Source organism: Heterodontus francisci, chromosome 8, assembly GCF_036365525.1.
Source record: "Heterodontus francisci isolate sHetFra1 chromosome 8, sHetFra1.hap1, whole genome shotgun sequence".
Taxonomy (NCBI): domain Eukaryota; kingdom Metazoa; phylum Chordata; class Chondrichthyes; order Heterodontiformes; family Heterodontidae; genus Heterodontus; species Heterodontus francisci.
The window spans coordinates 94,232,058-94,257,621 of record NC_090378.1 but is presented as its reverse complement, the minus strand read 5'-3'; the positions used below and the strand labels follow the sequence as shown (position 1 = coordinate 94,257,621).

General features: G+C 44.6%; 1 protein-coding gene across 3 annotated transcripts in view; it reads right to left on the bottom strand.

Moving 5' to 3' along the window:
• Positions 1-5,267, bottom strand: part of uap1 (UDP-N-acetylglucosamine pyrophosphorylase 1) — an 80,785-nt gene extending 75,518 nt beyond the window's left edge. For all 3 annotated transcript variants that reach the window (XM_068037743.1, XM_068037744.1, XM_068037745.1), the window contains exon 1: positions 4,517-5,267. In XM_068037743.1, the coding sequence (XP_067893844.1) occupies positions 4,517-4,817 (301 nt within the window). In that variant the 5' untranslated portion in view covers positions 4,818-5,267. The remainder of the gene's footprint in view (positions 1-4,516) is intronic.
• Positions 5,268-25,564: the final 20,297 nt, after the last annotated feature.

The window sequence follows — 25,564 nt, the reverse complement described above, 5'->3', positions numbered from 1 at the left end:
CTAAGCTTGGTCAGTCAGACAGCAAACAGTAACTGAGAAGCCATCCACAGAGCAGCTCTTCCTCTCTCTGTCCAGTACAGATCCAGAGAACAACCAGCTGCCAAGTCTACAGACCACCACAACAAACAGTAGGGAACAATGGTCAAAACCCCCTCTTCTGCCTTCTGAGGTCCCGAGAAGAAAGCCCAAACCGTGCACATGGCCCTAGCAAGGACTTCAGGACTACAATTTCAACTGACTCAGGGACTGAAACTGTATTTAAATTCCATTTATTCCAGACTCTACTCCAACCACCCAACTCCGTTTTTTCCTCTGTAATCTATTTGTGTGTGTGTGAGACTCTCGTGTGAATGGGGGCGTGGATGCATAGCATATTTTAGTACTTTTTAACCAGTTTAGAGTGTTAAGGATAATAAACTTACATTTTTCTTGTTTAAACTTAAGTAAACCTGTCTGATTTGTTCTTTTGCAATTACATTAGAGGAACAGGAGCAAGCGCTCACTGAGGTGGTAGTTCAATCACTCTATAAAAAAGATAAACCCTGTCGTGGTCAGACCAGAGAAGGGCGAAAGGGGAGCCTGAGACCCCCTTCCTCACCTGGTTGTAACACAGGGCATAGTGAGTGGAGGTGCGAGGTCTTCTGTGACATGGTCACAGATGTCTTTGACCACCTGCCTGGAGTCACAGTCCCCTGTGACACTGGGTCTCTGTTATTTCTAGGTAGCTCAGTCTAATGCAGTAGATCCTGTGTTGAGGATATGGCTCTGTTGCCTTCCTGCCTCTTTCCTCTCCTATGCCCTCCTGTTGCTCAGGGCTCCACCTTTCCTATGGAGGGTGTTGCCCCTCATCACGACTGGGCCCAAAATCTGAGAATAATGCCCCCATTGCTGCTGCCTAATTGTCCTTGGCAGCCTTGCCCCCTACTCTTCTGCCCCTGCGAGGCCAGGGGATGATGACCCTGTTCAGTGGCCAAATGTCAAGTGCCCACTCACCCCACTACCTGTGCAGCACCAAGGGCATCTCCTTACCATATTCTGAGTCCCCCATGCCCTGCTGTCCTTCTTATGGGTCTAGGGTGATGCCCCAGGGCAGGCTTGACTGGTTCCCCACTCTGTATCCACCTCCCTTCAGCTGATCAGAAACAGACAGCTCCTAAAACCCATGTGTCCCTTTAAATATTCCACCCTCCCCCTCCAACAAGCTCTTAATGAGGTTTATCACTCATTTAATTAGCCTCAATAAAGGAGGAGTATCCTGTCCTGGTGAACATTGCCAGCACCAGGAACAGCATCCTGAAACTGACATGCCAGGCAACCCTGGTATTTTCAGGCCCAATCCATCCCCCTCCTCTGTTCCCAACTCTTCTGGGGGGGGGGGGGGGGGGGGAAAGAGCCCATTGTCTATACCTTAAAATGACCCTTATTTCTAAATGTAAAGCTTAAATTTTTGAATCTTTCTTCATAATTCAACTTCAAATTTTAGATCACTCTTTTTGTTCTTCTTCCACCATCTACAACATCATTCCGCCTTCAAAACATTTGTTCCTTTTCCTCAATTCTCCATTTTCCAAAGGGATTGTTCCCTGTGACATCCTGGTTCCCTTTTTCATCATCCTAATTCCAGTTGCCCTTCCCCAGACGCCTTCCCACACAAAAGTACGAGATGCATCAGCAACTCATTCATTTCCTCCTGCATCACTGTTCAGTGCCCAAAAACTGTTTCCACAAAAAAGCAATTTACATGTATTTCCTCTAATCCGTATATTTTCTTCCCACCATGCAGTCTCCTCTATATTGGGAGATCAACACAGATTAGATTACCACTTTGCCGGTCCGTGTGCAAGTGTGACCCAGGAATTGTCATTTCAAGACCCCCACCCACTCTGATCCTTGTACATGGTTCCTTCCAACACAAGCTTTAAGAACAATATTTTATTTTTCTTGTGGGCATTCTTCAGCCTTCCGATCCAAACATTGACGTCAGTAACTTCAGACTTAGTTATATCCTCATTTTCAAACTGATTTTAAATTAAATTTTCCATCTCTTTAGTTTCCCCAGACCTACTTTCTTGGCTATTTGCACACCCTTTGTATCTTTACGGAGTTTAATGTTCATTTGTACTTTTTGGAGTTGAAACATCTGTGACCAAAGTATTAATTTGCATGTTCTTTCCACAAATCCTGAGTAACCTATTCTGTTTCCAGCATCATCTGCTTTAGTTTTACATTTCCAGCATCTACACTATTTTGCTCGTTTCTCTCAATGTGATGTGTTTCGCTATATTTTCTCCAATGCTCAAAGATGTTTCAGTAACCGTAACGAACAAGTTCAAGTGTTGTCTGATCATTTAATTACTCAACCTCACAATTTTTGGAAACTGCCACTGAATTGTTCTGCTCTACATCTTATCATTTGTTTGCTTTTGTAATTAGCTTTCCACATTGCCCTAGCATTAAAAGTGATGAGTTAACCTTCACTTGAAGGTCACTGCCTACATCTGTCTGCCAATTCAATCTCATTCATTGTATTGAAAATGAACAATTTTTCAACTTTACATTTATTAATGTTGAATTTAATTTGCTATTTTATCAATCCAATTCTAAATCATTCCACAAATATTTTAGTGCATCCACAATACAACCATCAATCTTTCAGCGTGAAACTACAAGAACTCCACTGGACACCTTGGCCATTGTTGCCCATCATGATGCCCTCAAAGTTTAGTTTGGAATCACATTCAGTATCATGTTTTAATCATATTGTTTTGTTTTGTCATAATCCATAATACTATCTACACTAATGCTAAATTTTTTTGTCTTTCAGCACACACAATGGAGTCATCAAAAGAAACAGGCACACCTAAATAAAAACAAGAAACGCTGGAAATACTCAGCAGGTCTGGCAGCATCTGTGGAGAGAGAAGCAGAGTTAACATTTCAGGTCAGTGACCTTTCATCAGAACTAGCCACACTAAATTATGTTTTTAAAAACTCCACACATTAAAATACATATCAGAGAGATAGGCAAATTATCAGCAACAAAATATCCGAAACTATGAGTCATACGACCTTAAAATGGGTGTCACTAAATTGTCTTGTACCTGAAAAACCTGCTGCTGTGAAAGACTAGCACAACCTGCAAAACATTTGCCATTAGATTAATATCTTTATTGCAACAGCACAGCTTTAAGTTTGTGGGGTGGCATGACCATGAGAGTTAGACTGTGCTGAAACTCTGGAAGATATAGACTGTTATCATCTTCTGCGTCTTTTGAATTAATGCTGATGTATCATGTTATTCACCTGACAGCTTTTCTAAAACTTTTTCATTTAAATCCAGTGAATCTTCATTTTTAGCATAAATAATAGCTTTTGAATAATAAGTTGTATCAAACAACTGACCCTGCCATTTTGCCACACTTAACCAATTCCATCCCTCTCTTGCTATCTCCATCCCTCAAGAAAACAATCTCTCCAGCCCAGGTAACTTTTGCTGTTGGGCTCCCCTCACCTTCCGCTGTTTCTGTTCTCCACCAACTCCACACTCCCACCCCCCGCAACCCACGGCCAGCCACATGTGCGTTAGACTCTCCAGTCCTTTGCGCGCCCCACACGCTAACGCTTGCACCAGGCACCATCCACCAAATAAGCCTACCAACAGACGCACCCTTTAAACTGACAAAAACAGCCCAGACAAAGAACTAGTATTATTACTATAGATTCTGTTTCATCAAAGACAGTAGAAGAAAGCATGCAGCAGTTTAACAAAAAAAAAACTGGATTCATTCCAGGGTTCAGAAGACTAAGAAAACATTGGTGGCACAGTGGTTAGCACCGCAGCCTCACAGCTCCAGCGACCTGGGTTCGATTCTGGGTACTGCCTATGTGGAGTTTGCAAGTTCTCCCTGTGACTGTGTGGGCTTTTGCCGGGTGCTCCGGTTTCCTCCCACAGCCAAAGACTTGCAGGTTGATAGGTAAATTGGCCATTATAAATTGCCCCTAGTAGGGGAATATAGGGACAGGTGGGGATGTGGTAGGAATATGGGCTTAATGTAGGATTAGTATAAATAGGCCGAAGGGCCTATTTCAGTGCTGTATCTCTAAATAAAATAAATTAAAATAAAATTAACAGCAAAAAAAATCTCAGTTTACTGTGGCATCTAGACCCAACTGAATAGCTGGTATATAAACACCCATGTTGGATGGAATTTAAAACTTTTTTTTCGCTTCTCTTTCCTGTGGAAACTCATTTTTGCTGGTGTAAAGTTTCACAGCTGTTCCCCAAGCGCCTCGCCCAGGTGGGGGTCCGGACATGTCCCAGTGCAGTGAGGTGGCTATTTGGCTGTGGAGGCATCACAGCGGTTGGTACGCTGCTCATGAGAGGTCTGTGGGCACAAATTCCTGCAGGAGTCTGCGGACAGCCATGCAGAGTGGTTGCTTCTCCCCCTCACCTCACCCCAGCTGAAGTGCCAAATCCCAAAGCGGATTTTAAAGTCACAGCAACGCTCGATCTTACCCTCTGCCTCCCATTCTGGTAGTTGCTTCTTGTCTCTGGTCACGCTGCCCTGCACTTCCCTGGGCACCGGCTCCATGTGCTCATCCATCTTCTGCTGCTGCTGGTGAAGCGATCCCGACACCTGCACGGCCCGGTTGAAGAAGCGCATGATGTCCGGGAAGTGGCAGCCCCTCAGGTCGCCCAACAAGTTGGCTCGTTCGGCCTCGTCCAGCTCGTCCCAGAAGCGAAGCAAATGAGCCTGGCCGACTTGGGCCAGCTGCTCCCGGTAGCAGTTCATGTCCATTCCCTCCCCCACCTTCATCAACCGAATCGCCTTCGATTCGGTTCAAACAGCGCGAGCTTAGCGGAATAATTTTAATTGAAAGAAATATATATTCGCAAATTAAAATAAAAATCTTTATATATTTTCAAATTATCACATTCAGACGTATTTAGTGAACGCCGAATGGAAATTAAAATTTATAATCTTTCCAACCGTCTCGGATCGGACACGACAGCCAAAGACCGTTAACACTGTAAGTAGGCCTGGAATTTTAAAAGCGAATATAGATTTGAAGCAGCCTGAGGTAAACTCTGCCTCGCTGATATCCGCGCCTTTCCGTCTCCGGGTGCAATCATATTTAAAGTCAGCATCAAAGCTGCCGACAGCCACTCGCAGTTGATAGAGACGTATCGGGCTGCCCTGCCCCGCCTCTCCCGCTGCCTTGGCTCCTTCTCGGACCTCCCTTTCGTTCGCCTGCATTCCTCCGGCTGTTTCACTGACGTGGCAGCACCGCAGGCCAACTGAGGCCAAGGCCCGCCTACAGACAGGGCCGGCTCTGCCCATCAACAGGGCGGCAACAAACAGGCGGCTTACAGGTACTACGGCCCGGGGAGTTTCAGGTGACAATCTCAAATCCATTCCAGGTGATACTCTCACACCCATTCCTACTGACACTCTCAATCTATGTGTGCATTCTTGGTGCACATTCTCGCACCCTGCTCACAAACTCCTACTGTCCACATTTTTTCCAAAATTGCCCAAAATTTTACCCACACGAGCATTTTTCTTTTAACTATATACTTTTATCAGCAATAGAGCATTATCCTTTGATAACCTGCCTTTCTAATACCAGGTCCACAAAAGGGCAATTCCAACCCCACCAATTATCAATCTACTCTCAGTCATTAACAAAGTCATGGAAGATGTCATCGACTGCAACCAAGCCATACTCACCAACAATATGCTCACCAATGCTCAGTTTGGATTCTACCAGAATCACTTGGCTCCAGACCTCATTGCAACTATAGTCCAAACATGGGCAAAAAGAGTTGAATTCCAGAGGTTAGGTGGGAGTGACTGCCCTTTGGCATCAAGGTAACATTTGATCAAGGAGCCCTAGTAAAATTGAAGTCAGTGGAAATCGGGAGAAAACTGGTTGGAGTCACACCCAACACAGGAAGATGGTGGTGGTCGTTGGAGGCTAATCATCTCAGCCCCAGGACATCACTGCAGGTGTTTTGCAGGGCAGTGTCGCAGGCCACTTCAAAAATGACTTTCCATCCATCATTAGATCAGAAGTGGGGATGTGCGCTGATGACTGCACAGCATTCAGTTTCATTCGCAACTCCTCAGATAATAAAGTAGTTGGTGCCCGCTGCAGCAAGACATGGACAGCATTCTCCTGACTCTGCCTGTAATGGACCCACATTTGTCTTAGCCAAACGTTTCCTTTTTATGTACCTGTAGAAGCTTTTACAGTCCGTTTTTATATTTTTTGCTAGCTTATATTCATATTCTATTCTCCCTTTCTTTGTCCTCCTTTGCCATATTCTAAAATCCTCCCAATCCTCAGGTTTACTACTATTTCTGGCAACTTTATTATCCTTTTCTTTTAATCTTATACCATCCTTAACTTCTTTTGTTATCCACGGTTGACTGCCTTTACTTTTGGGGTTTTTGTACCTTGAAGGAATGTATAGTTGCTGTAAACTATGTAATATTTCTTTAAAGACTATCCATTGCCTATGTACTGTCATACCTTTTAATGTATTTTCCCAATCCACCTCAGCCAATTTGCCCCTCATACCTTCATAATTTCCTTTGTTCAAATTTAACACCCTGGCTTCAGATTGAACTACCTCACTTTCAAACATAATGTAGAATTCTATCATATTATGGTCACTCATCCCTGAAGGTTCTTTTACAAGAAGATTATTAATGACCCCTTTCTCATTACATAATCCTTGATCTAAAATAGTTTGTTCTCTAGTCGGTTCCTCAACATACTGCTCTAGAAAACCATCCCTACCACACTCCAGAAACTCGTCCTCCACAGCATTAGTGCTCATTAGGTTTAGCCAGTCTATATGCAGATTGAACTCCCCATGATTACTGTATTACCCATGCCACATGCTTCTCTAATCTCCTAATTAATATCATGCACCACACGACCACTACTGTTTGGTGGCCTATAAACAACTCCTACCAATGTTTGCTGCCCCTTGCTGTTTCTTAGCTCCACCCAAACAAATTCCACATTTTGTTCTTCTGATCTGAGATCCTCCCTTACTTAAGTACTGATCCCATCCCTTATTATCAGTGCAACACCATCTCCTTTTCCTTTTTGCCTGTCCTCCCTAAATGTCGAATAGCCTTGAATATTCAGTTCCCAGTTTTGGTCAACCTGTAGCCATGTTTCTGTAATGGCAATTAGATCATACCCATTTACCTCTATTTGGGCCTTTAAAACATCTACCTTGTAGTGAATGCTGTGTGCATTCAGGTAGATTGCCCTTAACCTTGTCTTCTTGACATTATTCTGCATTCTAAGCCTAGGTGATGCTCGCCTTTGTTTCGCCTGCCTTCGAATGTCACTTGCTACTTTTCTACTTACTGTTACCAGCTTTACTTCCTTCCAATTTGAGCTACCCCTCAGGTTCCCATCCCCCTGACAAGCTAGTTTAAACCCTCCCCAACAGCTCTAGTAAATCTCCCTGCCAGGATATTAGTTCCAATCCTGTTTAGGTGCAGCCTGTCCACCATGTACAGGTCCCAGCTGCCCCAGAATCAGTCCCAATGCCTCAAAAATCTGATGCCCTCCCTCCTACACCAATTCTCCAGCCACATGTTCAATTGATCACTCCTCCTATTCCCATCCTGAGATTACTGCTTTGGAGGTCCCGCTTTTTAATTTCCTTTCTAACTCCCTAAAATCTGCTTTCAGGACCTCATCCCTCTTCCTACCTATGTCATTGGTACCAATGTGGACCATGACTTCTGGCTGTTCACCATCCCCCAGAAGGATGTCCTGCAGCCACTCCGTGACATCCTTGACCACCACCAGGGAGGCAACACATCATCCTGCAGTCACGTTTACTACGCAGAAAAGCCTTTCTGATCCCCTGACTATCGAATCCCCTATCACTATTGCTCTTCTACTCTTCTTCCTCCCTTCCTGGGCAGCTGAGCCACCCGTGGTGCCACAGACTGGCTGCACTCCCCTGAGGAACCTTTGGTCTCACCAGTATCCAAAATGGAAAACCGATTAGCAAGCAAGATTGACTGAGGGAACTCCTGCCCTGCCTGCCTGTCTGGCGGTCACCCATTCCCTCTCTGCCTGCATGCTCCTAACCTGCAGTGTGACCACCTCCCTAAATGTGTTATTCTCGTTGTCCTCTGCTTCGCGGATACACAACAGCTACTCCAGCTGCTGCTCGAGTTCCAAAACCCGGAGCTCAAGCTTCTACAGCCGGTGACACTTCCTGCAGATGTGTTCGTCTAGGACACGTGGTGCGCCCATGACTTCCCACATACCGCAGGAGGTACATTCCACTTGGCCAAGCTGACCTGCCATAATGTAACTTTAAAAGCATTTTATTACAATGAGAAGTAAAATAATTTACCAGTTACTCACCAATCAACTTCTTCCCCTGTACCGAAGAGAGAGGCAGCTACTGGAGGCTGAAAAAAGGTAGAAGAAAGAAAGGAGCCCCTCCCTCACGCACCAAACACCCACTTTACACTCTGTGCACTCAAGCTTATTTTCTTCTTAATTTATAGTTCCCCTCTTTACCGAACTCCCTCAATTACCAAGCTCCCTTCTTAACACTCTGTGTCCTCCAGCAGCACTCAATGCAGACAAGCAGCACTGAGAGTCCCCTCAATCTATATTCTGAAAACAATGCTGTGTCAGCTCTGTTAGAGCTCTGCTACAGCGCAGAAACCAGTTTAAGCTAGCTACTTGATTAACTAGCTACAGATACTCTCAGACTGTTAGTATACTCCTGTTTAAAACTGCAAGAAACCTAACATCTCTTAACTGAAATAGGAATTTCAATTAATTGCTAGATGTAAACAAAACAAAAAATAGTCTTGAGAGATTAACGCTTAAAATTCATTCACTTACCAAACTCCCTTCTTCACACTCAGTGAAGGATCCATCACCCTAGCTAGGTTTCCATCAAGGCCATGATTTTGATGCAACCAACCACAACAAGCTTATGGATGTCAAGGATCTTGTTCACAAGTGAAAGGACATTCTGGAAGGAGGTATGGGGAGGGGCAGTGATAGCTGATCCACTGGAAGAGTCCACAGGGTCAGCACTGGGATGGGTGACACAAAAACAGAAAATGCTGGATATACACAGCAGGTCAGGCAGCATCTGTGGAGAGAAAAACAGAGTTAACTTTTCAGGTCTGTGACTTTTCATCTGAATTTTCAGATTTCCAGCATCTGCAGTATTTTGCTTTTATACTAGGAGAGGTGAGTTGGGCAGGGGTGAGATTGACAAGATTAGTCTGCAGCAGGCATGCTGAATTGACAGGTTGGTGAGAGAGTAGGATGGGGCATTAGATGTCACTACTCATAAGGAGGCAGCAATGAGTACCTCGATACATCCTTCAGAGGATGCCAAACTAGGCACATTGGGAAACTGTAGTCTTATTGAAGAGGGAGTCAAGCCTGGGTCAGTGACAGGAGAGTAGGAAAGTATATGGGTGTGAAGCAATTTGGGAGGGCAGGGTACCTGAGAGGGAAGAAATGAAAGGAGGCATGACAACTGGAGAGGGGGGTCTAGGAGGAGTAAAGAGAAAAGAAGTTAAAAAAGGGGTAGAAAAAGAAGCAGAAAAAGCAGTGATAGGCTTGGATCCAAAGTGGGAGCTAAAACATGCACATGGACATAGGGAAACCTCAAGTTACATATCCTGTTAGTAAATGGAGAACACAGAGGAACAAATAGGAGGTCCCGTGATGGGATAAAATTGACATAGGTAGGGTGGAGTCAGCATGAAGCATCAATGAACTGTTGTCCAAGTTTGAGACAGGTGTGGCAGGAGAGTGAAGTCCAGAAGCTATTTGAAGGGTAGAGAATTGGAGGACACACTGCTGGAGGTATTTCCATCTGAATGAACACCTCTCCCTCGCTGTACAGCTGGTTGGGATTGCACTTGCCTGGTTCATCTGCAATGGCTTCTCTTCCTGCTCCTGCATCCTCTGATCTATCCTTGGCCCCCTCTTATTTCTCATCTGCATGTTGCCCCTTAGTGACATCATCCAAAAACACAGTTTCAGTTTTCACAAGTATGCTGATGCCACCCAGCTCTACCTCACCACCACCTCTTTCCACTCCTCCACTGTCTCTAATTTATCAGACTGCTTGTCAGACATCTAGTACTGGGTGAGTAGAAATTTCCTCCAATTAAATATTGGGAAGACAAGCCATTGTCTTCAGTTCTCGCCACAACTCTGCTCCCTCGCCACCAACACCATCCCTCTGCCTGGTATCTATGTGAGTCTGAACCAGAGTGTTCACAATCTTAGTGGTGTATTTGATACCAAGATGAGCATCCAACCACATATCTGTGCCACCGCTAAGACTGCCTATTTTGACCTCCATAACATCACCCACCTCTGCTCATCAGCTGCAAAAATTCTCATTGATTTCATTGCCGGATGAAATGGACCCTCGGCTATTAAAAGAAGCCAGGGAGGAAATAACGGAAGGTCTGACCATCATTTTCCAATCCTCACTGGATATAGGTGTGGTGCTGGAGGACTGCTAACATTGTACCTTTGTTTAAAAAGGGAGTGAGGGATAGACTGAATAATTACAGGTCAGTCAGTCTAACCTCAGTAAGTGGGCAAATTATTGGAATCAATTCTGAGAGACCGGATAAATTGTCACTTAGAAAGGCACGGATTAACAAGGATAGTCAGCATGGATTTGTTAAGGGAAGATCGTGTCTGACTAGCTTGATTGAATTTTTTGAAGAAGTAACAGGAGGATGATGAGGGTCGTGCAGTTGATGTGGTCTACATGGATTGACTGGTTAAAAAAACAAAAGCGCATGGAATGTAGAAAGCTGGATAGAAAATTGGCTCAGTGGCAGGAAACAAAGGATAATTGTTGACAGGTGTTTTTGCAACTGGAAGGCTGTTTCCAATGGCATTCCGCAGGGCTCAGTACTAGGTCCCCTGCTTTTTATGGTAACGATTTGAACGTAAATGTAGGGGGAATACTTAAGAAGTTTGCAGACGACACGAGAATTGGCCGTGTGGTTGATAGCGAGGAGGATAGCTGTAGACTGCAAGAAGATGTCAATGGACTGGTCAGGTGAGCAGAAAAGTGGCAAATGGAATTCAACTCGGCAAGTATGAGGTGATGCATTTTGGGAGGTCAAACAAGGCAAAGGAATACACAATTAATGGGAGAATACTGAGAGGTGTAAAGGAAGTGAGGGACCTTGGAGTGAATGTCCACAGATCCCTGAAGGTAGCAGGACAGTTTGATAAGGTGGTTAAGAAGGCATATGAAATCTTTTCCTTTATTAGCCGAGGTATAGAATATAAGAGCTGGAACTGTATAAAGCATTAGTTAGGCCACAACTTGAGTACTGTGTGCAGTTCTGGTCACCTCATTTCAGAAAGGATGTAATTGCACTGGAGAGAGTACAGAGAAGATTTACAAGGATGTTGCCAGGACTGGAAAATGCAGCCATGAGGAAAGATTGGATAGGCTGGGGTTGTTCTCCTTAGAACAGAGGAGGCTGAGGGGAGATTTGATTGAGATGTACAAAATTGTGAGGGGCCTAGATAGAGTGGATGGGACCTTAGCAGAGAGCTGAGCGACCAGGGGGCATGGATTTAAAGTGATTAATAGAAAGATTAGAGGGGAGATGAGGAAAAGTTTTTTCACCCAGAGGGTGGTAGGGGTCTGGAACTCACTGCCTGTAAAGGTAGTAGAGGCAGAAACCCTCAACTCATTTAAAAGGTGTCTGGATATGCACCTCAAGTGCCATAATCTGCAGGGCTACGGACCAAATGCAGATGTTGGCCAGGGGCTGTAAGAAACACAGAATCAGTTACAAACTGCTGGAATTGGTTGACCTGTAGTAACCTGCAGCTCGGACACTGGCCTGTGCTGGTAAAAACCAGTTTGAACTAATTACTTTATGAGACAAGACAAAGAACAGGACACAGGAAAAGAGCCTTATTTGGACACGGTGTGATACTGGGGTCTTTGGGCCTGGGCCAATTAAGAGAAGCTGTGAACGAGGTGATCAAGCTTAAGCCAATCGAAAAGACACAGCTCAGATTTGGAGAGATAAGCAACAGGATAAGAATAGAGCTTTTTGGGCATAGAGCCAGCAAAAACTCTGGAGATCAACCATCGTGGAAGCGGAAGACCCTGCGTGAGCGACGCGGCGACAACGTAGAAGAGAGAGAGAGAATGGAACGCCTGGCCAGCGTTAACTCTCCCCTTTTCGGGTAATATCCTTTGTATTCTGTGACTAGGTCAGGGAAAAGTCAGAGGAACCTAGTGGGTGTGCGTATGAATTCTAGCTAGTTTTATTAACTGTATAACTCGGGAGTTGTATGTTTTTGTCTAACTAAGTGTTATTCTTACATTGTACAACAACGTGAATAAAGTAAATTGATAGTTAAAGAAAGGACTGAGTTCCTCCTTTTTGTACTAAGCCAGTAACACTCAGCCCTGAGCCTGAATTAAAAGGACATCAGTCCCACGTGACGGCAAGGATCAACTAGGTATAGGGAATAAAGGGGACAAGGGGGAGTTGACTCTGCGCCACAGTTAACACTGGAAAGTGGGATTAGGCTGGGTGGCTCATTTTTCAGCCAGCGCAGACACGGTGGGCCATGTGGCTTCTTTTTGAACCGTAACTTTCTATGACTCTATATGACTATTCCAAAGCATTCCTTACTGTCTCCCCACATTCTACCCTCTGTAAACATGTGGTCAACCAAAACTCTGCTGCCTATCTCCTTACGTTAAGTACCATCTACCCATCACCCCTGTGCTCGCTGAGCTTCACTGGTTCCGGTTAAGCCAAGCCTTGATTTTAACATTCTCATGCTTGTTCTCAAATCCTTCCATGGCCTCACCCCTCCCTGTCTCCATAATCTCCACCAGCCCTACTAGCCTCCGAGATACCTGTAGTACTCTAAGTCTGGCCTCTTGAGCATCACTGATTTTAATTGCTCTGCCATTGGTGGCTATGCCTTTAGCTGCCAATGCCCTAAATTTTGGAACACCCTCCCTAAACCTCTCCACCTCTCTTTCCTTCTTTAAGACGCTTTTAAAACCTACCCTAGCATCTACCCTAATATCTTGTTACGGACAGGTGGTGAGGGGTGCGGGTCGTTCCCACTGTTCACGTCCCAACTTACCGCAATAGTATTTTGTTAAAATAATGCTTTAGGCCCTGAGTGTCTTTAGGGACAAATAAACAGACAAATAACAGGTTTTCTCATAGGTAAAAAAAAACTTTTTAAACAAATTTCAAAATGATCGCAACCTCACACATGCATTCGCCCACACATACATACACAAGAATAGATAGATAGAGAGAAAAGGGTAAGAGGTAGTTTAAAGTCCCAAGTGAGGTAAGTATTTGTGATTTACAGAAGATTATTGAGTCTTCTCAGGAGGAAAAGATTTTTTTTTAAGTTGCAGGTCTGATTATTCGTGATCTTGAACTTGCGGAGGAATTGTAGGTTGTAATACAGCCTGAAGCTGGTGGCGTGTAGTTTGTCACCTTCACAGATGGTTAGTCTCAAAGTCACTTTATGATGTCTCTGCTGTGGTGGCAGTTCATGGTCAGCAGGATTCTTCTCTTGCCTGCTGGATCCTTCTCACAGGCTTTCAATGATGTTGGCTTGATCTGCCCCCTCTCTCTCCAGACAGCTACCTTTTTAAGGTCAAAATCTATCACATTGGAGTTTCTGTTAGGAGACACCTGGCCTGCTCCCCTGTGTAACCACACAATGGACCAGGATGATAACATAGCCATTGTTTGATGTTTGAATGGGAATCATTCTGTTACGATGTTGCTGCTTCACACCTTATTCATCTTGGCTTGGCTGAGTCAGACTCTCTGCAGCATCCTCTGTTAATTCATTCATGACGATCAGAATCAATAATATGCAATAGCACCTTTCAATTTCAAAGGGGTTCGCCCCAGAGCTATTTCAGACACAGTTAATGAGTCTCATCTTTGCAGATGAGTTTGTGGATTTACAGTGCGGGGGGGTGGGGGTCACATGGCCACTACTCCATTTTGACTGTGGTTCAAGTGTCCAAGTTCTTGTGATTTAGTTTTAACAGTTGACTTTTTTAACTTCATTATTCTTCCATTTCATTGTTTATTTAATCATGGCTCCTTTCATGCATGATAATCTTCTTACGTGCTTTGGTGTAAAATTTTGTTTGCTAATGCTCCTGTGAAGTGTCTTAGGACATTTTATTATGTTAAAGGCGCTATGTAAATACAAGTTGTTGTTGCTCTTTTCACAGATTAAACAATCTCCCCGTTCATTTTCTTTCTGTCATTGGGTTTTCTCTTTCACTGCCACATGAGTAATTAACACAAGGAGCTTTCACTGAGTTTGTATTTGCATTAAGGTGTGTCCATTAAACAGAGTCGATTGCATATAAAATTTATGTAGGGGTATAAGGACATGGCGTAACTATTGGTATAAACAATGCCAGATGTGGTATAGAAGCAGAACAGAGGCCCAACCAGTCCCCATTCACCACCACCCTCTTCCGCCTGGCTGAACTTGTTCTTGCAGTGAACAACTTCTCTTTCAATTCCAGTCAGTTCCTTCAAATAAAAGGTGTTGCTATGGGTGCACACATGTATCCTAGTTATGCCGGTATTTTTGTGGGATATGTCGAACATTCCTTGTTCCACTCCTACTCAGGCCCCCTCCCTCACTACTTTTTCCAGTACATTGATGGCTGTATTGGTGCTGCTTCCTGCTTTCGCCCCGAACTGGAAAACTTCATCAATCATGCTCCCAATTTCCTCCCTTCTCCTTTACATGGTCCATCTCCGACTCTTCCCTTCCCTTCCTTTCCTCAACTTCTCTGTCCCCGTCTCTGGGGATAAGCTGTCTACTAATATTCATTATAAGCCCACCAACTCCCATGGCTACCTTGACTATACCTCCTGTAAGGACTCGATCCCATTCTCCCAGTTTCTCCATCTCCGAAACATCTGTTCTGATGATGCAATCTTCCACAACAGCACTTCTGACATGTCTTCCTTTTTTTTCTCCACCCAGGATTCCCCCCACTGTGGTTGACAGGGCCCTCAAACGTGTCCGACCTATTTCTCGTACTTCTGCCTTCACCCCTTCCCCTTCCTCCCAGAACCGCGACAGGGTTCCCCTTGTCCTCGCTTTCCTCCCCACTAGCCTCCCCATCCAAAGGATCATCCTCCGCTATTTCTGCCACCTCCAGCATCATGCCACCACCTCATCCCCTCCCGTCAGCATTCCGAAGGGTCGTACCCTCCACGACACCCCGATCCACTCCTCCATCACCCTTGACATCTCGTCCCCTTCCCATGGCACCTTCCCATGCAATCGCAGGAGGTGAAATACCTGTCCTTTTACCTCCTCTCTCCTCACTATCCAAGGCCCCCAACACTCCTTCCACATGAAACAGCAATTTACTTGTACCTCCTTCAATTTAGTATACTGTATTCGCTGCTGCTCACAATGCGGTCACCTGTACGTTGGGAAGACCAAACGCAGATTGGATGACTGCTTTGCAGAACACCTCCGCTCAGTCCTAAAACATGACCCTGAGATTCCGGTTGCTTGCCATTTTAACACCCCCACCCTTTGCTCTCATGCCCACATTTCTGCCCTTGGCCTGCTGCTGTGTTCCAGTAAACATCAATGCAAGCTCGAGGAGCAGCACCTGATCCTTCGATTAGGCACTCTACAGCTTTGCGGACTGAACATTGAGTTCAATAATTTCAGAGCATGACTGGCCTTTTTTTTCTACTTTTTATTTTTATATTCTATTTTTTAACCATGTGCCTATTTTTCATGTAGACAGAACTGCTCATTATTCTACCATTAACACTCTGTCTGGACCAATGCTTTGTTTTTCACCACAAGCATTAATAGTCTTTGCTTTTGTCCCATGACAGCTTTGTTATTCAATCTCTCCTACCCTTTGCCCTATCACACACCTTCCCTTTTTTTCTCTTCCCCACCAGCATCCCACCCCCTTCACTTGCTTAAAACCTAATTCTTTTCTAACCTTTGCCAATTCTGATGAATAGTCACAGACCTGAAATGTTAACTCTGCTTCTCTCTCCACAGATGCTGCCTGACCTGCAGAGTATTTCCAGAACTTTCTGTTTTTATTTCAGATTTCCAGTATCTGCAGTATTTTGTTTTTATTTTAGTGGTACAGGTGCTCCTGGCTTTTTTTTTAGAGATACAGCACTGAAACAGGCCCTTCGGCCCACCGAGTCTGTGCCGACCATCAACCACCCATATTACACTAATCCTACACTAATTCCATATTCCTATCACATCCCCACCTGTCCCTATATTTCCCTACCACCTACCTATAGTAGGGGCAATTTATAATGGCCAATTAACCTATCAACCAGCAAGTCTTTGGCATGTGGGAGGAAACCGGAGCACCCGGAGGAAACCCACGCAGACACAGGGAGAACTTGCAAACTCCACACAGGCAGTACCCAGTATTGAACCCGGGTCGCTGGAGCTGTGAGGCTGCGGGGCTAACCACTGCGCCACTGTGCCGCTTGATGGGGAATCTAATCAAATGTCTATGAATTAGTTTGCATTCCTAGACAATTGTGTGTGTGTGTGTAGGTTAGAAATATATTTTTGATTAATTTTAGTAACAAAAATCAAAGCTGATATGTTGTGACTGAAAAAGCAAAGTAATGCTTGGCAAAACATCCTATTATATGGGATGCCTACATTGGCAATGTGTGTTCTGTAATGATGATGATGTTGGATTCTTCGCTGGCGAAGATCATGTGGATGCTTGTATCTGATAGTTGTCATGATTGTTGGTGACTAAAGAGGCCAATTCTTGATCTGCAGGCTCTTGAGCAGTTGGGGCACAAGAACTCCTGGTTTGGGGGCTCTGGTATAAGCAGATTTCTTCCATTGTCTGCGCCTTTCATCAGCAGCCTCGTATCTTTTTCAAACTTGTCTGCTGCTTTCCTGGTTGTTGTGCGCCAGCTGTCTCTGTCGGCAGCCTCACACCTGTTGGTCAATGTCGGCCAGAGAGAGCTGTCTTTTCAGCTGGTCTTTAAACCGTTTGCAAGGTGCATCTTGATCTCACTTACTGGAGCATAGTTCACCATAAGGCACTGCTTTTGGCATTCTGGAATCCTCCATTCATGACACATATCCTGCCCAGCGCAACTGGTATTGTAGGAGAATGCATTCAATGCTGGGAAGATTGACTTTGTTGAGGACTTCATTGTTTGTGATATAGCCCTGCCATCTGATGCTCATGATGAATCGAAGACAGCGTTGCTGCAAGCACTCCAGTAGTCACATTCTAACCCATACAAGACAGCAGTGGTAACAACTACTCTGTATACTTGACTTTTGGTAGAGATGCATAGTGAATGGTTTCGCCAGACACACTTTGAGAGACAGCTAAAGGAGCTGTTGGCCTTGGACAGTCAATTGTCTATGTCCTTGTTGACAGTGGCATCATTTGAGATAATGCTATCTCGATAGGTAAACTGATCTACTGCATTGAGGTTGCGACTGTCAATAAATTTCTCTTGTGCTTTTGATACGTGCCAGTAGTCGTCACAGGTTGAAGAGACTGCTGTCTGTTTGGAAGCGGATGTATTTGCCCTCTGTCAAGCCTGCCTTTGCCTCTTGAAGCATCATACTGAAGAAAATAGAGAAAAATGTCAGTGCCAGAACACACCCTTGCTTAATGCCATTGGAGATAGGGAAGCTTCTGAGAGAGCTCCATTCTGCTTGACCTGACCTTTCTGGCCTTTGTGCAGTTGACAGAGAATAATGAGGAACATTGGAGGGCACCCCAATCTAGTTAGTATCTTCCAAAGTCTGTCCAGCTGACTATAATCAAATGCTTTAGTGAAATCTACAACAGTAGCAGGCCCATGTTTTGTTTTCTTCACTTCTCCTGGATCTCAGCACAAAATTCATGTCTTTAGTTCCCCTATCCGGTCTGATTATGCACTGACTTTCAGGGAGACTTTCTTCAGCTATGGTCAGAACAAGTATTAGAAGCACTCTGGCCAAGATTTTGCCTGCAATGAAGAGTAAGATAGTTTGAACAGTCAGACTTTTCACCTTTGTTTTTGTAGAGGGAGACAATCACTGCATTTCGAACATTCTGAGACACTGAACCTTTCTCCCAGCATGCTGTAAACAGATCTATCAAGGATCACATCTCCTCCCTGTTTATAGACCTCGGATGGAATCCCATCTATTCCAGTTGCCGAGGGGGTTTCTTGCTGGGGTGGTGTTTTATTGAGCAGGCCATATATTGAGGGGAGGGTTTTATCGAGAGGTTCTATTGCCAAAGCAGGGTTTTACTGAGGGGGTTTATTGTTGAGGCAGGGTTTTATTTAGGGGGTTAGTTACTCAGGGGTTTTAGTGTTGAGCTGGGGGTTTTATCGAGGGGTTTAGTGCTGAGGTGGGGGGGGGGTTCAGTTGAAGGGGATTACTGTTGAGCGTGATGGGGATTTATTGTTGAGGATTATTTGAAGGGTTTAGTGCTGAATTTGGGGGTGGGGGTTTGGACGTGAGCAGGCACTGCGGGAGGGGGGTGACGGAGGAAGAGGAAAGCCTGTGGCTGTTGCTATTCTGTAATAAATGTAGATATATAGCCTGCTCTAATGAATTGCTGGGTAAATGCACTAGCCTAATATGATACTAGCACAGGAGTGTCCCGGTTAGATCTTCGGAATGTGCTCTATTAGCTCTCCTGAGTCAAATGGCAATAAAAGTGACTACAACATCTGTTGGAAGTGTAAAATAAAGTCAGCCAGGATTCTTGCTCATGTTTGCCACCCAATGACTCCTGCTGGAAAGTGCATATGTGCAGACATCACATGAAGCAGGATCATGTTAGCTATGGTGCAACTGAATACAGCACTGAATTTGTTGGTCCATTTAGGCATCCTCGCCTTGCCCCATGCTTGTGGAGTGGTGACCCTCAAGCTGTACATCACCAACTGTCTCTCTCAAATGGGAGAGATGCCTATGGTCCTTTGGGACTATGGCATGCAACAACTACTTAGGCAAAACTGGATGTTCAACAGATGAAAACGATGTACTGATTGACCATGACATGCACATGTGTGTCAAAGCTACCTCCACATCTTGACAGAATTGTTGCTCAGCACCAGCAACAAGTTTCACACTAAATAAGTAAAACAAAATGATAAATATATATATTTAATTGCATAACTAATCTTTATACAGAAAAAAACTTGCGTTATGGGGGTCCACAGAACTTTTATAACATAGGAGGGGGCCTCAAAAGCTAAAAGGTTGCGAACCCCTGGTCTAAGCTACACTCACATGGCATGTTTATTCTTCCACTATCGAAAGTCTGGTCCATCACAAGAGAACTTGTGCTATATCCAATAAGCTAAATGAAGTAGCAAGGATTTCTGTTTAACCACTGTATAGTGCTAAGATACCATACGTTGATACTGAATGTGAGAAAAATGCATAAAGCCTAACAGTAAATTCCAACTGAAAAAGCCTGGAAGCCAAAGCATTGAAGATACAGGATTTGAAAGAATGAAGGTTACTTAAGTTGCTGGACGGGAAGTTGATAAATTAAAATATTTGTAATTTCTCTTGAACCCACAAGCTGCCACAATCCACTGTATCTTCTTGGAAATGAGTAATCTGCATAATAATGTGTAATCCAAATCGTAATAATGCATGACCCATTAAATAAAGTGATTGGGAGTGTTTCTGATTATGGCTTTTACATTGCTATGTACTGATATTGTAATCAAGATCACTGAGGATTATTTGATAATTAAGCTCATTAACATACAATAGGAGGCATTAATATTAATATTTTAATCAAATTATTCCACTAAGTAAATGTAATATTCTCAAACACCTATGTATTTTAAAGGAATGCTGCACATGATTATTCAAATTTCATTAGAAGTCACTGAACAATGGTGATAATGGTTAAACAGGTCTCCAATAAGTACAGTTTCTTCCTTGTCTAAAGGAAGGGGTTATTTTGGTGAAAGGGTGAAAACAGGTGCTAAATGGGTGCTGTGTAAATAAGATATTTCTGTTTAAAAGTCTGGTTTTAGCATGCAATTTTAATCCGAATTGCTGATCACCAAAATTTGAATATAGCTGGAGGTGCTAAAACAGAGACACCTGCAGGTTTAGCACTGAAGAACTGATTAGATGCAATTTTGGTAGAACAGCAGAGATAGGCTCCTCTCACCCACATTTGCTGAACATGTGAAGTGGGCTAGCTGTCATACAGCAACACATTTCATGATGGCTTAGGGACTAACTAAGAGGATGCACAGGTTCTTAGACACAGCACTGGAGGTCCTGGTGGAGGAGGTTCAGAGGAGAGATATTGTGTACTTGCAGGGGGAAAAGAGTTCACCTTACTCTCCTGTCCCTCTCTCTTCCTCAATCTCCCCCTAATCCTCTTGCTCTTGTAGTTCCTGGGCTTCAAGCTATGGCACAATTGCTGGTGGTAATAGCTAATCTCATGATTACCGGATTGTGGAGCATTCAGCAAGCCACTATGAATCTGGAGCCCTCGTTGCTCCCCTGACTATCCAGTCTCTCTCTCCTGCAGCAGCTGGTGCTTCTCTGCATGGCCTTATTTCCTCCTCTCATTCCTCATACAGACCAAGGATAGAAGGAGGGGGTGGGGTACTTAACAAAAGAACAAAGAACAAAGAAATTTACAGGACAGGAACAGGCCCTTCGGCCCTCCAAGCCTGCGCCAACCAGATCCTCTACCTAAACATGTCGCCTATTTTCTATTCATGTATCTGTCTAGATACATCTTAAAAGACGCTATCGTGTTCGCATCTACCACCTCCGCTGACAACGCGTTCCAGGCACCCACCACCCTCTGCGTAAAGAACTTTCCACGCATATCCCCCCGAAACTTTTCCCCTCTCACTTTGAACTCGTGACCCCTAGTATTTGAATCCCCCACTCTGGGGGAAAAAGCTTCTTGCTATCCACCCTGTCTATACCTCTCATGATTTTGTACACCTCAATCAGGTCCCCCCTCAACCTCCGCCTTTCTAATGAAAATAATCCTAATCCTACTCATCCTCTCTTCATAGCTAGCGCCCTCCATACCAGGCAACATCCTGGTGAACCTCCTCTGCACCCTCTCCAAAGCATCCACATCCTTTTGGTAATGTGGCGACCAGAACTGCACGCAGTATTCCAAATGTGGCCGAACCAAAGTCCTATACAACTGTAACATGACCTGCCAACTCTTGTACTCAATACCCCGTCCGATGAAGGAAAGCATGCCGTATGCCTCTTGACCACTCTATTTACCTGCGTTGCCACCTTCAGGGAACAATGGACCTGAACACCCAAATCTCTCTGTACATCAATTTTCCCCAGGACTTTTCCATTTACTGTATAGTTCATTCTTGAATTGGATCTTCCAAAATGCATCACCTCGCATTTGCCCTGATTGAACTCCATCTGCCATTTCTCTGTCCAACTCTCCAATCTATCTATATTCTGCTGTATTCTCTGACAGTCCCCTTCACTATCTGCTACTCCACCAATCTTAGTGTCGTCTGCAAACTTGCTAATCAGACCACGTATACTTTCCTCCAAATCATTTATGTATATCACAAACAACAGTGGTCCCAGCACGTCTCCATTTTGAGAAACTCCCTTCCACTGCTTCTCTCTGTCTCCTGTTGCCCAGCCAGTTCTTTATCCATCTAGCTAGTACACCCTGGATCCCATGCGACTTCACTTTCTCCATCAGCCTACCATGGGGAACCTTATCAAACGCCTTACTGAAGTCCATGTATATGACATCTACAGCCCTTCCCTCATCAATCAACTTTGTCACTTCCTCAAAGAATTCTATTAAGTTGCTAAGACATGACCTTCCCTGCACAAAACCATGTTGCCTATCACTGATAAGCCCATTTTCTTCCAAATGGGAATAGATCCTATCCCTCAGTATCTTCTCCAGCAGCTTCCCTACCACTGACATCAGGCTCACCGGTCTATAATTACCTGGATTATCCCTGCTACCCTTCTTAAACAAGGGGACAACATTAGCAATTCTCCAGTCCTCCGGGACCTCACCCGTGTTTAAGGATGCTGCAAAGATATCTGTTAAGGCCCCAGCTATTTCCTCTCTCGCTTCCCTCAGTAACCTGGGATAGATCCCATCCGGACCTGGGGACTTGTCCACCTTAATGCCTTTTAGAATACCCAACACTTCTTCCCTCCTTATGCTGACTTGACCTAGAGTAATCAAACATCTATCCCTAACCTCAACATCTGTCATGTCCCTCTCCTCGGTGAATACCGATGCAAAGTACTCGTTTAGAATCTCACCCATTTTCTCTGAATCCACGCATAACTTTCCTCCTTTGTCCTTGAGTGGGCCAATCCTTTCTCTAGTTACCCTCTTGCTCCTTATATATGAATAAAAGGCTTTGGGATTTTCCTTAACCCTGTTTGCTAAAGATATTTCATGACCCCTTTTAGCCCTCTTAATTCCTCGTTTCAGATTGGTCCTACATTCCCGATATTCTTCCAAAGCTTCGTCTTTCTTCAGCCGCCTAGACTTTATGTATGCTTCCTTTTTCCTCTTAGCTAGTCTCACAATTTCACCTGTCATCCATGGTTCCCTAATCTTGCCATTTCTATCCCTCACTTTCACAGCAATATGTCTCTCCTGCACGCTAATCAACCTCTCTTTAAAAGCCTCCCACATATCAAATGTGGATTTACCTTCAAACAGCTGCTCCCAAACTAAATTCCCCAGCTCCTGCCGAATTTTGGTATAGTTGGCCTTCCCCCAATTTAGCACTCTTCCTTTAGGACCACTCTCTTCTTTGTCCATGAGTATTCTAAAACTTACGGAATTGTGATCACTATTCCCAAAGTAGTCCCCTACTGAAACTTCAACTACCTGGCCGGGCTCATTCCCCAACACCAGGTCTAGTATGGCCCCTTCCCGAGTTGGACTATTTACATACTGCTCTAGAAAACCCTCCTGGAGGCTCCTTACAAATTCTGCTCCATCTAGACCTCTAACACTAAGTGAATCCCAGTCAATGTTGGGAAAATTAAAATCTCCTATCACCACCACCCTGTTGCTCCTACATCTTTCCATAATCTGTTTACATATTTGTACCTCTATCTCACGCTCGCTGTTCGGAGGCCTGTAGTACAGCCCCAACATTGTTACCGCACCCTTCCTATTTCTGAGTTTCTGCCCATATTGCCTCACTGCTCGAGTCCTCCATAGTGCCCTCCTTCAGCACAGCTGTGATATCCTCTTTGACCAGTAATGCAACTCCTCCACCCCTTTTACCTCCCTCTCTATCCCGCCTGAAGCATCGATATCCTGGGATATTTAGTTGCCAATCATGCCCTTCCCTCAACCAAGTCTCAGTAATAGCAATAACATCATACTCCCAGGTACTAATCCAAGCCCTAAGGTCATCTGCCTTACCTACTACACTTCTTGCATTAAAACAAATGCACCTCAGACCACCACTCCCTTTGCGTTCATCATCTGCTCCCTGCCTACTCTTCCCCTTAGTCACGCTGACTTCATTATCTAGTTCCTTACAGGCTTTCGTTACTACCTCCTTACTGTCCACTGACCTCCTCATTTGGTTCCCATCCCCCTGCCACATTAGTTTAAACCCTCCCCAACAGCGTTAGCAAAAGCACCCCCAAGGACATTGGTTCCAGTCCAGCCCAGGTGTAGACCGTCCAATTTGTAATAGTCCCACCTCCCCCAGAACCGGTCCCAATGTCCCAAAAATCTGAACCCCTCCCTCCTGCACCATCTCTCAAGCCACGCATTCATCCTGACTATTCTTTCATTTCTACTCTGACTATTACGTGGCACTGGTAGCAATCCTGAGATTACTACCTCTGAGGTCCTACTTTTTAACTTGGCTCCTAACTCCCTAAATTCTGCTTGTAGGACCTCATCCCATTTTTTACCTATATCATTGGTGCCTATGTGCACAATGACAACTGGCTGTTCACCCTCCCCTTTCAGAATGTTCTGCAGCCGATCTGAGACATCCCTGACCCGTGCACCTGGGAGGCAACATACCATTCTGGAGTCTTGTTTTCGACCACAGAACCCCCTATCAACTCCCCTTACAATCGAATCCCCGATGACTATAGCCCTTCCACTCTTTTTCCCGCCCTTCCGAACAGCAGAGCCAGCCACGGTGCCATGAACCTGGCTACTGCTGCCTTCCCCTGGTGAGCCATCTCCCTCAACAGTATCCAAAATGGTATACTTGTTTTGGAGGGAGATGACCGCAGGGGACTCCTGCGCTGCCTTCCTGCTCTTTCTCTGCCTTTTGGTCATCCATTCCCTTTCTCCCTCAGCAATCCTAATCTGCGGTGTGACCAATTCGCTAAACGTGCTATCCACGACCTCTTCAGCATCGCGCATGCTCCAAAGTGAGTCCATCCGCAACTCCAGAGCCGTCATGCGGTCTAACAAGAGCTGCAGCTGGACACACTTCCTGCACGTGAAGGAGTCAGGGACATCAGCCGTGTCCCTGAGCTCCCACATTGAGCAAGAGGAGCATGACACGGGTCTGAGGTCTCCTGCCATTTTTAATCTTAAGTTTAACTTAGTTAAATGAAAAAGGAACGAAAAGTTTTTACCAATCACACGATTAAAAAAAAAAGAAATAGAACAAGCCTTACCTTATCTACACACCACCGAGTCCTTTTTTTTTGGTTAGAGGAGGAGGGCGGGTGGGAGACACTACCCGTGTAGTGTCTCGGGTTCAGAAACGGCCCAAATATATAGGGTTTTACTTACCCAGCAGCCACCTGGTCTCTGCCGAAAACAAAAGGAAATTAAGTTTACTTTGAAACTGACCTTCCCAGCTGCTCACTCGCTCGCACTCTCTGTTCCCGAAAAAGCTGCTGCAATGAAAGGCAAGTTATTTTAAACGGCCCAAATATATAGGGTTTTACTTACCCAGCAGCCCCCTGGTCTCCGCCGAAAACAAAAGGAAATTAAATTTACTTTGAAACTGACCTTCCCAGCTGATCACTCGCTCGCACTCTCTGCTCCCGAATAAGCTGCTGCAATGAAAAAAAAAGCACTCACTCTTTTCAGGTGAAGTCCTCAGAGAATTTCTGGAATAAATGGTAATTGAGTGTTGGTAAAGTCTTTACAAAGTGCCCCAGAAAGTCTCCCAAACTTTTGCAAAAGTCCTAGTCAACCCTCCAGCAGTAAGTGAACAGTAAAAGGTGAAAAAACTTGAAATATTGCTCACGAACCTCTGCAACAACTAGATTAGTCCCAATCAGCTGGATACTGTTAGGAGAGGCTGTTAGGTCAAGTGCTAGCCACCAAAACGTCGTGTAGCCTCCTTGAGTGCAAGCAGGCAATTTAAGCTGCTTAATGATCTTCCAGGTAGCCGTTCTTGGGACAAGCTTCAACTCCTTAATCATAGAGTGGTAATGGCACAGAAGGAGGCCATTCAGCTTGTCAAGTCAA